The sequence below is a fragment of the Meles meles genome, chromosome 2 (genome assembly GCF_922984935.1).
Source record: "Meles meles chromosome 2, mMelMel3.1 paternal haplotype, whole genome shotgun sequence".
Classification (NCBI taxonomy): Eukaryota; Metazoa; Chordata; class Mammalia; order Carnivora; family Mustelidae; genus Meles; species Meles meles.
In genome coordinates this window covers 6,847,323-6,859,491 of record NC_060067.1, presented here as the reverse complement: position 1 = coordinate 6,859,491, position 12,169 = coordinate 6,847,323, and the positions used below count along the sequence as shown (strand labels likewise).

General features: G+C 44.1%; 1 protein-coding gene across 1 annotated transcript in view; it reads right to left on the bottom strand.

Annotated features, from left to right (window-relative positions):
- Nucleotides 1-4,074: 4,074 nt before the first annotated feature.
- The window catches only part of SDAD1 (SDA1 domain containing 1), a 29,699-nt gene continuing 21,604 nt past the window's right edge, over nt 4,075-12,169 (bottom strand). Inside the window, exons 18-22 of the mRNA XM_045993466.1 lie at nt 10,662-10,756; nt 10,332-10,522; nt 10,139-10,223; nt 9,144-9,305; nt 4,075-4,687 (exon numbers count right to left, since the gene is read on the bottom strand). Of these exons, the coding sequence (XP_045849422.1) occupies nt 4,640-4,687; nt 9,144-9,305; nt 10,139-10,223; nt 10,332-10,522; nt 10,662-10,756 (581 nt within the window). The 3' untranslated portion in view covers nt 4,075-4,639. The remainder of the gene's footprint in view (nt 4,688-9,143; nt 9,306-10,138; nt 10,224-10,331; nt 10,523-10,661; nt 10,757-12,169) is intronic.

Genomic DNA, 12,169 nt, shown 5'->3' with positions numbered 1-12,169 from the left:
GAGAAGTCTGAGGGCCCTTAAGGAGACCGCCAGTCGTGGCTTCAGGGGAAGCGAGGACCAAGTTACGGGCAACTGGAGTAAAGTGGGTGTTACTTAGTGGCAGGACATTTAACAACACTGTCACCCACAGGAATGGGGAAGGTGGAAAACGTAATGAAAGAACCGAATGAGCTAGATTTCCAGTCAAAATGCTGACGTTGCCACCACCTTCTTGCTGCTTGTAGTACGGTGTGAGAGAAACTTAGGACTGCCGCACAGCCTCCCGCAAAATGGGGTACAGCCACTTTGGAACAGTTTGGCAGCTTCTTACAAAACTGTAACACTCTTCATAGAGAGCGGCAACTGCTCTCCTTCGTATTAATCCAAAGGGGTGGAAACGTATGTCCACACCTGCACACAGATGTTTATAACAGCTTCATTCATCACTGCCGAAACCTAGAAGCAACCGAGATGTCCTTCGGTAGGTGAATGGATAAACACACCACGGCATATCCAAAGAATGGGAAGTCATTTAAATAGCACTAAAAAGAAATGAACTATCCAAACCACGAAAAAACATGGAGGAAACAGAAATACATACTACCAAGTGAAAATGGTAGATAGTGCCATGACTCCAACTCTGTGCCATTTGGCAACAGGCAAAACTCTAGTAAAAGATCAGTGGTTGCCAGGGGTTAGGGGGAAAAAGAGGTGAACAGGCAGAGCACGGAGGATTTTAGGGGTAGTGGAACTACCCTGTATACTGTAATTGTGGAAAATTATCATTATACACTTGCCTAAACCCACAGAATATACAAAACTAAGAGTGAACTCTCATGTAAACTAGACGTGTCCTGATACTGATGTAGGTTCATTAACTGCAACAAATGGATCCCTCTGGTGCACTCAGCTTTGCTGTGATCCTAAAACCGCTCTAAAAAAAAAAAAAAATTAGTCTATTCAGGGGCACCAGGGTGGCTCCGTCGGTTGAGCAGTCCACGCTTGGTTTCAGCTCAGGTCATGATCCCATGGTCCTGGGACAGAACCCTGCATTGGGCACTGCACTCAGGGGAAGTCTGCTTCAGGATTTGCTCTCCCTCTGCCCACCCCACCCCCGCTCTTCCTGAAAGAAATAAATATCCTAAAAATTAAAAAAAAAAAAAGGAGTTCATTTTTAAAAAAGGATCCAGGACTGGTTTTGAAAATTCCCGGACCAAAAGTATATACGGGAACTTAGTCTGTCAAAGATGCTATCTTTGATGCCTATCCATGGAGATACGTGTGGCAAAAGTAACTAAGAATTGGTATCCAGAATATATAAAGATCTCCTGCAAATCAATACTTAAAAAACAAAAAACAAAAAGCTGTGAAAAAGAGAAAATGGCAAAAATCTATGTGAAACGACCTCCCTCTCTCTAGCAATCACTGAAATTCAAGTTAAGCAGTATCATTTAATAAACAACAGGGTATTTCCTCTTGGGCCTTTATTATTCATTTTTTAAACGTGTAGTTTGATTATGCTATAAATACTTTAGTTTGTTCTTTTCCTTTATAATAAGCATTTCCTATTGTGAACACTTTTATGGCTTCAAAATCTTCCATCATGAGGATAAAACGTAACTTAACCATTTCCACAGTGAGGCTGGATGGACAGTTGGTTCGACGCAACAGTGAAGGCGTATAAGCCGGTACAGTACGGAATTAGCTGTGCTCTGTTCTGACCTGCATTTTTAAATAAGTACCAGCTAAAGACTAGACTAGGAGAGAAAAGTTTATTTCCTTATAAAAGAGAAAAAGCGTCTGTCAGTGTCTTATGTTTCTATTAATTTTCAAGATCTTTTTTAAGTCTCATAAAATCTATTAAAAAATAAACAGTAGTTAATTTCTAGTTTTAATTTTTATACAGTAAAAGGCTGTCAGTTGGCAGAGCTGTATTATTCTTGGTAACACAGTGATAAAATGATAATAAATAATAAAAATTAAAAGTGGTAAATGATAAACACAGATAAAATGCGTTTATCTACAACAGTGTGAAGAACAGAATATTCTAATTAAACATTCTGATTTAATTCTGAGTTGTCATGTGACACTTTAAACAGATTATACATTTTCAAAGAATTAGAATATGAGGTAATGAAAACACAATTTATAAGTAACTTTTAAGAAATTCTACCACTTTTTAAACCATAACTTTTATGATTCAGGGATACTTCCTACTGCGCTCCTGCTCATCCCAAGCATCAGTTTGTTAGCAAACGGCCGTTTTACTCTCTGGCCAGCTGCTCCCCCTTTTTAGGACGCTCTCAGCCCTACGCCACGCCTTCTCGGATAGCTCCAGAAGCAGCCCTGTGTCACACGGTCATTCTGGACGTCTGCCTCCGTCACTGTGCCCTATGCCACAAGCAGTGGCACGCGTTGAGCATTCAGTTACGCTTTTGGATTTCAAACTACTGCCCCCCAAATGGAGGAGGGGTAAAACAAATAACTGTTACCACTATAATCGTTGTTTCATTTCACAAAGATGAAACAAAAATAAAAGCAGATATCTGATCTTTGATAAGAAATTTACTGAACGCTCACTTTGCGGCAAATACCATGGTAAGTGCTTAGAACATTCTCAAAATTTTCAAAACAACCAGCGAGGTAGGTGGTATTATATTTACAGAGAGAGAACGGACAGGGAATAAGTCATGTATTCAAATATTTGCTAAGCCCCTAACTTCCTGGGCACTGAACCAGCACTAGTGATACAGCAGGGAACAGACTCTGCCTTCTGTGGAACTTGCTGGGGTCACATACAAAATGGGCCAGATTTCTAGGTTTATACTTTACTTTGTATACATGCTGAGCTTGGTAATGGGTGTTCATCCCTGAAATGGATCCGTACTTCGGACTGACTGAAAAACAGAGACTGAAAAGTTGAAGCTCAGACCCTGATGACCTCTTCAGGTATTTTTACCTTCTTTGACCCTGAAAGATCACTCTGCCTTTGCGGACAGCATCCAACCTTGTGAGCATCTGATCTTCAGGTTTACAGAACATACTCTCAAGGGAAGATTTATACAATAAAAGACATCGAGCAGAATTAAGATACTATGTGATTAAAGAAATGAGTTAAGACTTTCACCTTTCAACTAGCTATTTTTTTAATCTTGCATATAAACCTCAGTTAAGAGCAGGGTGAGGCCACAGTAGAACAGGAGTCCGAGCACAGAGCAGACTTTGGCCTCCTGGCCTCTGAGTGGGGTCCAAAGGTGTAGACGAAGGAAGGGTGAGACTACCAGGTACCATCAGAAGTCATGCGTCAAAGCTGTGAACCCCAGGGGCTATGCCATTTTCAACTTTGTTTACCTCTCTCAGGAGACACCCAGCTCAAAAGTACAAACCAAAAAAAAAAAAAAGGAAAGAGAGAGAAAGAGAAGTTTCAGGTCTGAAATATCAAATTTGCATGGGACACTTCCTGTTAGACAATGAAGCGGCTGAAGTTCACTCTGAGAACTCCTCTCACCCGGCCAGTGCAACTTAATCACTGAACTTAAAGATTTTCACAACGAAGGTCCAGTGATCTGAGGCATCTTTGCAGAAGGTCAAGTTTCACGTAAAACCAACATGGAACACAGAAAGTGAACAAGGGAAGTTTTAGAAGCTACTTTCTAATTCTGGTAGGCAGAAAACCGCCTTTTACCCTAAAGTAACAGAAAACACTTTTCTCATCTACCACAATATGATCCAGGAAATCTGGGGCAAAGGCACCCACTATTTCCAAATCAATGACTTGCAAACAGAGGCTGACCATGGCCCTGTGTCCCCTGAAGTCTACTCAGCCACGCCAAGGGAAGGGAGACCCGCACAGCAGTCAGGACACACAAGAGGACCTATCTGAGATTCGGAAGCTTTTACTGAGACAAAGCGAACAGTGGGCTGAAAATACCACAGCATGAAGCAGGCTGAGGAGACCAATCTGACTGCTTTTCCTCTATGGCGGTCCAAATGACGAACTAAAGACACTCCGCGATTACTGTTTATCCTTAAGGCAATTTAAAAAGCAAGGTCGTAACCAAAAAGCCTATACCTCGCATTCAAAAAAATACTTACGTTTCTTGGATGGACAAAAAGGGCTTAACTGGCTATGAAAGACCTGTACAGCGGGGCCCTGTTCTGAGCAGGTAAGCTATACACAAGTAAGAACCTTACTCTTGTAACACTGTCCCGTTTAAAGAGAAAACCGTGAACTCCCAAGTCCTGCAGAGGCCTCTATGGCCCCAGGGAAGCACAGACCTAGCTCCATTAGAGAACTATTTATACTGTACTACAGATACACGTACGACACACATCTGCCCCCTCGCGTTTCCCAAACAGGCTGAGTGCCTTCTGGGAGGGGTATGGCTCATTCGTTCTTGTATCTACAGTGCCAGTCAGCAGGCGCCCAACATTTTTCTTCCTTGCATGAATGCTAACTGAAAATGATTTTACAACACCACGACCGGTTATTCCCACCACTACCCATCTCCAAAACAAAAACATTTAGCTGCCAAGTTTACTGTGTTTTTCACAATAAAGTACTTTAGGACTCTTTAATGTAAACAGACCACCTTGATTAATTTTCAAAATAATGATACAAATGTAGCATTCTTCTTGGGATGGAAAATTTGCTTGCAAGTTACTTCATTCTTTTTCTCTTTTTCAAAAGTGCATCTCGTAGTGCCAGCTGGAACATAAGAAAAATTATTTAAACATGGGAACTCTTAGGTACCCCGTTATACTAATTTGGTTATACGGCAGCATACCAGAATAGAATCACTAAATCAACAAATCATCCTGAGGTAAGTATGTGTCTTCGCTGTGTGATGGATGCTATTCCATGAATTCCCAAGCACTGTTCTTTGATTCCTAGAAATTTTTTAAGAATCCTAGCTTTTGAATTTTAACAATACAGATACATGTTTTTATTTGTTTGCTTTGAAGAATTTTGGGGGATGGAATTACCTATCTAAATGTTCAAATTTTAAAAAATTTTATGATTTTTAAGTTATTGGATAAGTTTGGATTTTATGATTATTAAGTTATTAAGTTATTGATTCCTTGCCTTTATTCATACCTGGGTCTTGGTATGTCTTTGTAGACAGGCAGAATAGCTAAGGGTAGACACTTAAGGTAGAAAAATTAAGTTCATTTTAACCTAATTTGTATGGCGGAGGAGGTATTTCTCAGACTCATCCATGTCTTAATTTGTCATCTGTAAAATATCAAATCACAGTACCTACTCATATTGTTGGACACCGATTAAGTTAGTTAAAAAATGGAAAGCTTCAGAACAGTCGAGGCACAGGGTAAGAACTGTATGTTAGAGAACGACGTTAAAACCAAAGGTTACATAGGTTTAATTCTGCTCATTAAACTTTGTAATAAACATCTCAGTTCCCTTCCCCCTTGAGCTGCCACCATCTGAGCACAAGGAACCTGTACACTCTCCTTCCTCTTCCTTTACCTTTCCCAAGGCCTCACTGCAAGATCCTCCTCTCCCTGCCATAAGCTCTACCTTCCTTTTCTAGTCTCACCTTTTCACGTATTCTTTTTTTAAAATTAAGATTATTTATTTATTTGAGAGAGAGAGAGAGCAGACGCACACAAGCAGGGGGAAGGGCAGGCAGAGGGAAAGGGAGAAGCAGGCTCCCCCAGGAGCAGAGAGCCAATGCTGGGCTCAATCCCAGGACCCTGGGATCATGACCTGAGCCGAAGGCAGACACTTAACTGACTGAGCCACCCAGACACCCCACCTTTTCACATATTCTGTGAGTATACTCCAAAAACGTATAACAAGACCTCACGAGGGGCACCTGAGGGGCTCAGTGGGTTAAAGCCTCTGCCTTTGGCTCAGGTCATGATCTCAGGGTCCTGGGATCAAGCCCCACGTCAGGCTCTCCACTCGGCAGGGAGCCTGCTTCCTCTTCTCTCTCTCTCTCTGACTGCCTCTCTGCCTACTTGTGATCTCTGTCAAATAAATAAATACATCTTAAAAAAAAAAAAAAGACCTCATGTACACTTTCAAGCCATGGAAGACCCTTTTATTTAGGACAACAAAATATCACGGAGGGCTAGAAGGGGTGTGAAATGTGATTTTTCCAGAGGATGCTTCAGGTGTGTGAGGTAATAGAAAATATATACTGGTCTCTGGCCCTGATTCCTGGCGCAGAGCTCCTAAAACTAGTAATTTCCTAAGTGATAAGGGTATCTCCTTTTAATATTTGTCTTTGACCCTGTCCCTGACACAAGGCTCCCAAAATCCTTGTAAATTCCACGTGATAACAGCACTAGGAGCATCTTTTGTACTGAGGCAACCAGGTGGGTCCCTGGAAAGGGGGTCGGTTGTTAAGAAACTGTTACAGTGGTGGCGCCTGGGTGGCTCAGTGGGTTAAAGCCTCTGCCTTAGGCTCAGGTCATGATCCCAGGGTCCTGGGATGGGGCCCCACATCGGGCTCTCTGCGCAGCGGGAAGCCTGTTTCTCCCTGTCCCACTCACCCTACTTGTGTTCCCTCTCTTGCTGTGTCTGTCTCTCTGTCAAAAAAAAAAAAAAACAAAAAAAACCCCTTCAGTGTGAGGCTCTGAGAGCTTCTAGGTTAGTGAACACATCTGCACTGGGAGGGTGAGGTATCCCACGTCTGTCCACACGGACGGAAGGTTCTGCATTCAGGACCCTCCCAGACCTTGTCATATGCTTCTCTTCACCTGGCTGTTCATCTGTATCCTTTAATAAACTGGTAAACTTAAGTAACCATTGCTCTGAGTCCCATAAGCAGCTGTAGCAAATTAATCAAACCCAAAGAGTGGGTAACTGGTCAGGAACACAGGTTATCACTTGGGCTTGCGACTGGTTTCTGAAGAGAGAGAGAGAGAGAGAGAGAGAGAGAGAGTGTGTGTGTGTGTGTGTGTGTGTGTTCGTGTGTGTGTGTGTGTGTGTGTGTGTGTTCGTGTGTTCGTTCGGGGAGGGGAGGGGAGGGGAGGGGAGCCGGGGAAGGTGGCAGGTGCATTCTCACGACACTGAGCCTGTGGGATCTGACACTATCTCCAGGAAAACAATGTCAGCACTGAATTGTAGGCCACCCTGCCAGTACTACAGAAAATTGCTCGAGTAGGGGCAAAGCGTTCACGTGCTGGGTGACCATAAATGTCAGAGGTGTAATATGTGAGTCGCAAAAGAAATACATAAAAGGTAGACTGAGATGGGTTTTTCTGTTTTAGGATCACGGGTCAGTTTGGGGGATGCTCGGAAGTCGCACTGCCAATCCAGCAGCCACTGTTGGCCATTTGAAAAACGGTGAGTCCAAACCGAGATGTGCCACGCGGGTAAAGCACACACTGGCTTTCAGTTAGTTCAAAAACAAGAAGGTGCAGTATCTCATAACTTTTATACTGATCACATATTGAAACGATACTATTTTAGATATATTGGGTTAAATAAGATATATTACTAAAATTAATTTCACCTCTTTCACTTTTTATTTTAAAAATTACTCATGCAGTTTGTATAGAATTTCTATTGAAAAGGGCTGGTCTAGAGTGAAGAAGAGAATAAGAGAAAATCAGGAACCCAGTCAAGTTTCATAATGAAGAGACCTGGAAGAAAATATGGGGCAAGGATCCATAAACAGAAATTCTACTCTTAAGGTTCTAAATGACAAAGAAACTGGAGAACAGAGGAAAGACATTCTTGAACCAACAAGTCTGATGTTCCGTGAATTCTTCCTTTTAAATAAAAAACCCTTTCACCTCATAACTCAAGAGGTGCTGGCCAGGAACAAAGCGAGGCTTCCGTATCACGCCAGAGAAACAACAGAGAAGTTGGGAGTCAGGGAACACCCCTGGTCACAAAAACTTCGTAATAAAGGAAGGAACAAACCACGCTAAAACTCAGTGGTTACGGTTCCTCAACCCCACCATCCGACAAAGGTCTGCTGCAGGACAAGTGAACAGACTGAGTCGATTCAACTATGAACTTAAATTGAATTGGCAAAGTTCAGGTATTGATTTATTCAGATTTGTTTACTTAGAGAGAGGGAGAGGGAGAGCAGGAGGAAGGGGCAGAGAGAGGAGAATCCAAGCAGACTTCCCGCTGAGCACGTGAGCTCCATCTCACGGCCTCGAGATCCAGAGTCAGATGCCTAACTGAGCGAGCCCCCGGCACCCCACAACTCAGGTATTTAAAATCCGAAAGGGTACCTCTCTTTACATCTCAATTTTAACAATCTCTCTTCGAAATGCTGTCACTGTATTATTTACATGATGTTGCTGGACATAGTTTAGAACCAGAGAAATGAAGTAAGCAGATAGATTTTATTTTTTAAGTATTTTATTTCTTTGACAGAGATAGAGCCCAAGCAGGAGGAGCAGCAGAGGGAGGGGGACAAGCAGACTCCCCACTGAGCAGGGAGCCAGACACAGGGCTTGATCCTAGGCCACTGGGATCCTGACCTGGGCCAAAGGCAGACACTTAACTGGCTGAGCCACCCAGGAGCCCCAGGTGGATTTTAAATGGCACCTTAAATTTAGTTAATACTCACGTGGTGCCCCTACAGATGGAACACTGCCCTGGACATCGGGCCATTAACTTTCTGGCCTGGCAGACTCCTCCTTGGCTAACGATCTAGGAACACTGGTTTGCTCTTGACTTGGTTTCCTGGCAATCCTTCGGAATACATTTAGAAATGCTCTGGTACATTCCCCGGGGAGAAAGGTATGAAAACATGACTCTGTTTTATTATAATGGATTACTAAATAAGCCAGCTGGGCAGCACAGGGTTACACAGCAAAGCCTGTGCATGGATAAAACGAAATCCCTAAGACCTGTCAACAGCAAAGCTTTGCAGAAGGGCACATCAGGAAGGATCGGTGTCGAGAATGTTAGCATAGGGCTGACGGACCGTCCAGCCTCCACTCCTTTCATTATGGAGGAAGAAAATGGACTCCCCTTTGGTCCCACAGGTGAATCTCGACCCAGTCAGGTGTAGGATTTACATGTCCTGACCACTCTCCATGCTCTCCAATAACGCTCCCCATTAACCCCAAGACACAGGTAACACAGGGTCCTAAAGGCACAACTGCCTCAAGAGTAAAGCGGTCTCAAAGCGACCACAGCACTCTAACCAATCAAGCTGCACTGAACTCACCTGCTTTTCTCGGAAGGAACGCTTGGTCTTTGACCGGACATTATGGCTGTATCGCATCATCATAAAATTCTTCTGTTTTTTCTTCTCTTTATTTGTGGAACTGGAAAATGGGTTCATTTTGGTTTTCTTCCTCACGAATTCTTTTCGGTCTGTCTTTCCGGCCTATCAGCACACACATAAGAACACTTGAAGGGTCACCTCCCCCACAGATGCGTCTCCGCTATGCCAGGCCCTCTACCGGACGCCAAGGACAAAAAGAGGATGGAACTCAGTCCCTGTTCCCCAGTAACTCGCTCCGGGGGAGAAATCAGCACAGTACACTGAAATGGGGCAAGGGAGCTCAGAGGAAGAAAAGGGCATAATTCAGCCAGTCAGATCAGAGGAGCTTCCTCGAAAGGGAGACCAGATGAGCTGTTTTTGGCAGGATGAAGGCATGCACGGTGGGAGAAAGGAGGGGAAGGATAGAGATTTTCAGGAAGGACGGACAGAAAATGAGAAGGCGGAGAAGGAATGGATTTTTAAATTCATCTGAACAGGTTCCAGTACAAATGGAATGCAGAGGGTGATGTGGAACCAGCATGGGATGTGCCCAGGACAAATAAGGTGTAGAAACCAGAGATGGCAAGATAGGAGGTTGGAGAGGCTGGAGATGTACAACCAGATATGGGGATGGCACCTGCCGGAGGCTTTTCTTTAATGACGATAAACATCCCCCTGCTTTCCTAATAGCTTGGATAAAGGCACGAGCCTCCCAGATACCAGCATAGGTGTAGGGCCTTTCTGTGTTCTACATCTTGCTCTGGATTGGTGGTTTCCTTCTATCTAGTTGTTAAGACTCATCTAACAGAACACCTAACGCCTGTGCATTTTCTTCTACGCTATTTACACCTTTATTTAAAACATCAGAATAAAATACTGCTCTTCGTTTTATTTCCTTTTTCACCTTATTTGCTTTTTGTTTGAAGAACCAGGGACTGAAACGGTACTTCCCTTACCATGGCCGTTGCTAGCCGTGTCTCCTTGTCAGACTTCGGTTTCTTATGAAGGCGTTCAATGTCCCGAAGAGAAAGCAACTCGCCCCTGCGGTGAAGGACAAGTATCGTCTGAAACCAGGGCAGGGGCCCTTCTCCTGATACGCTCACCAGCACAGGAGCGGACTGAAGCAGCCCCGGGGATGGGCTGTTTTACCTGGATTCCTCATCACTATCAATTTCCACGTATTTCCTCTTTTGGGCTTTCCCCGGGGCAGCATCGAGTTCCTTCCTCATTTGGGCCATGCGGATTTTCTGGAAGTCTTCCTGAGTTAAAACTCGGCTGGTGCTAACGGCTGCAGCTTTGGCTTTCCGCTCCTCCATGGGCATGCTGTGGAGCTTCTGGGACTTGCAAGCACACAACAGAGGTTTAAAGAGCTACGAGCTCAAGTGAGAGCGCAGTCCTCCCCCGCCGCCCCGCCCAGCGCAAAGCAGGTCTCAAGAAACATCAGAGTGAGGCCCTGTACAAGGACATTTCAGGACTTACTATTTCTTGCTGTTCTTCGTCAGAAGAGTGGAGCACATCAACCCACTCGCCGTCGGCATCTGCCTCCTCACTGAGACTGGTACTTTCCCATCCGTCTGTGCGACACACAAGACATTGTTAGTACCGTCACTTTGGGTGGTACTCACGGTAAGTCTCAACAAATTAAGCAAAAGTAAGGTCAGCGTCAATGGAGCTCTACTGACCAAGACTTGGACAATGTACTGTTAAATAAACCACATCCATTTCACTAATTTATAGAACGGGAAATAAGCATTGACCATGTATCTACCATGCGCTAAAACCTTATAATCACTTTTTTAAACTCTCAGGACTCAACAGAAGAGGAAGAGACCCTGTAAGTTAAGATACCTACCCCAAGCCACACTGCTAGAAAATGTGGCCGTACGGGGAAATCACAAAAATCAGGTCTGAATCTAGAGCCAATATTCTTTCCATCAAAACAGCAACCAGTCATTTCTCTTGGCCACACAGCAAGGGTCTGACAACTTGTCTAAGCACATTTATACATTTTTTAAGAAACTCATTAGAAACAGTCATTCAGAGAACGGAAGTCGAAGATTCTGGATATGGAAGGACCTTGTAGATACCTCAATGAGGAGGAATTAGTTCTTACTGGAGTCACGGCACAATAAGCTTTCGAAATCACAGACACTTGCAATTTTTCAGTTGTTCCCCACAAGGAAGTGGTTCAGCTTTTCTATACACAACCACTCCTGCGGAGGCCTCAGCTCTCGCTCCAGTCTGGTCGCTTGCTACGTTCCACCCTGTATCGCACACTGTAATGGTTTCTTTCTTTCTTTTAAAAAAGATCTTATTCATTTATTTGACAGAGAGAGAGAGATCACAAGTAGGCAGAGAGAGAGAGGGGAAGCAGGCTCCCTGCTGAGCAGAGAGCCCGATGTGGGGCTCGATCCCAGGACCCTGAGATCATGACCTGAGCCTAAGGCAGAGGCTTTAACCCACTGAGCCACCCAGGCGCCCCCACTGTAACAGTTTCTTATATCCTTCAGGGCTTTGCTCAGTTTGCCTGGAAAATCTACACTGTTCTATCATCCCATACTTATTAGTCAAGCTATACCTCATGGGTCAGCATCTTTGAGTTTTTTTAAAAAAATGTATTTATTTGAGATAGCACGCAGGCCACTCGAGCAGGTGTAGATGCAGAGAGGGATTCAAGGAGCTGCCCCGCTGACTGGGGAGCCTGACACAGGCCTCAATGCCAGGACCCTGAGATCATGACCTGAGCTAAAACCAAGAGTCAGATGCTTAACTCACTGAGACACCCAGATGCCCCTCTTTGAGACCTTTTTTGAACTTCTGAGGTAGACCTGACTTCTCTCTTGCCCTTAGGCTCCATTTCAATCATAAATCCTGGTAACATTTTATTGCTGAGCTATTTAGGAAAGGTCTTCAAGGACAGGACACCACTCACCTTTCACCGACAGTGGCTGGCTCACAGGTAATGCTTTACAACACTTTGCTGATTC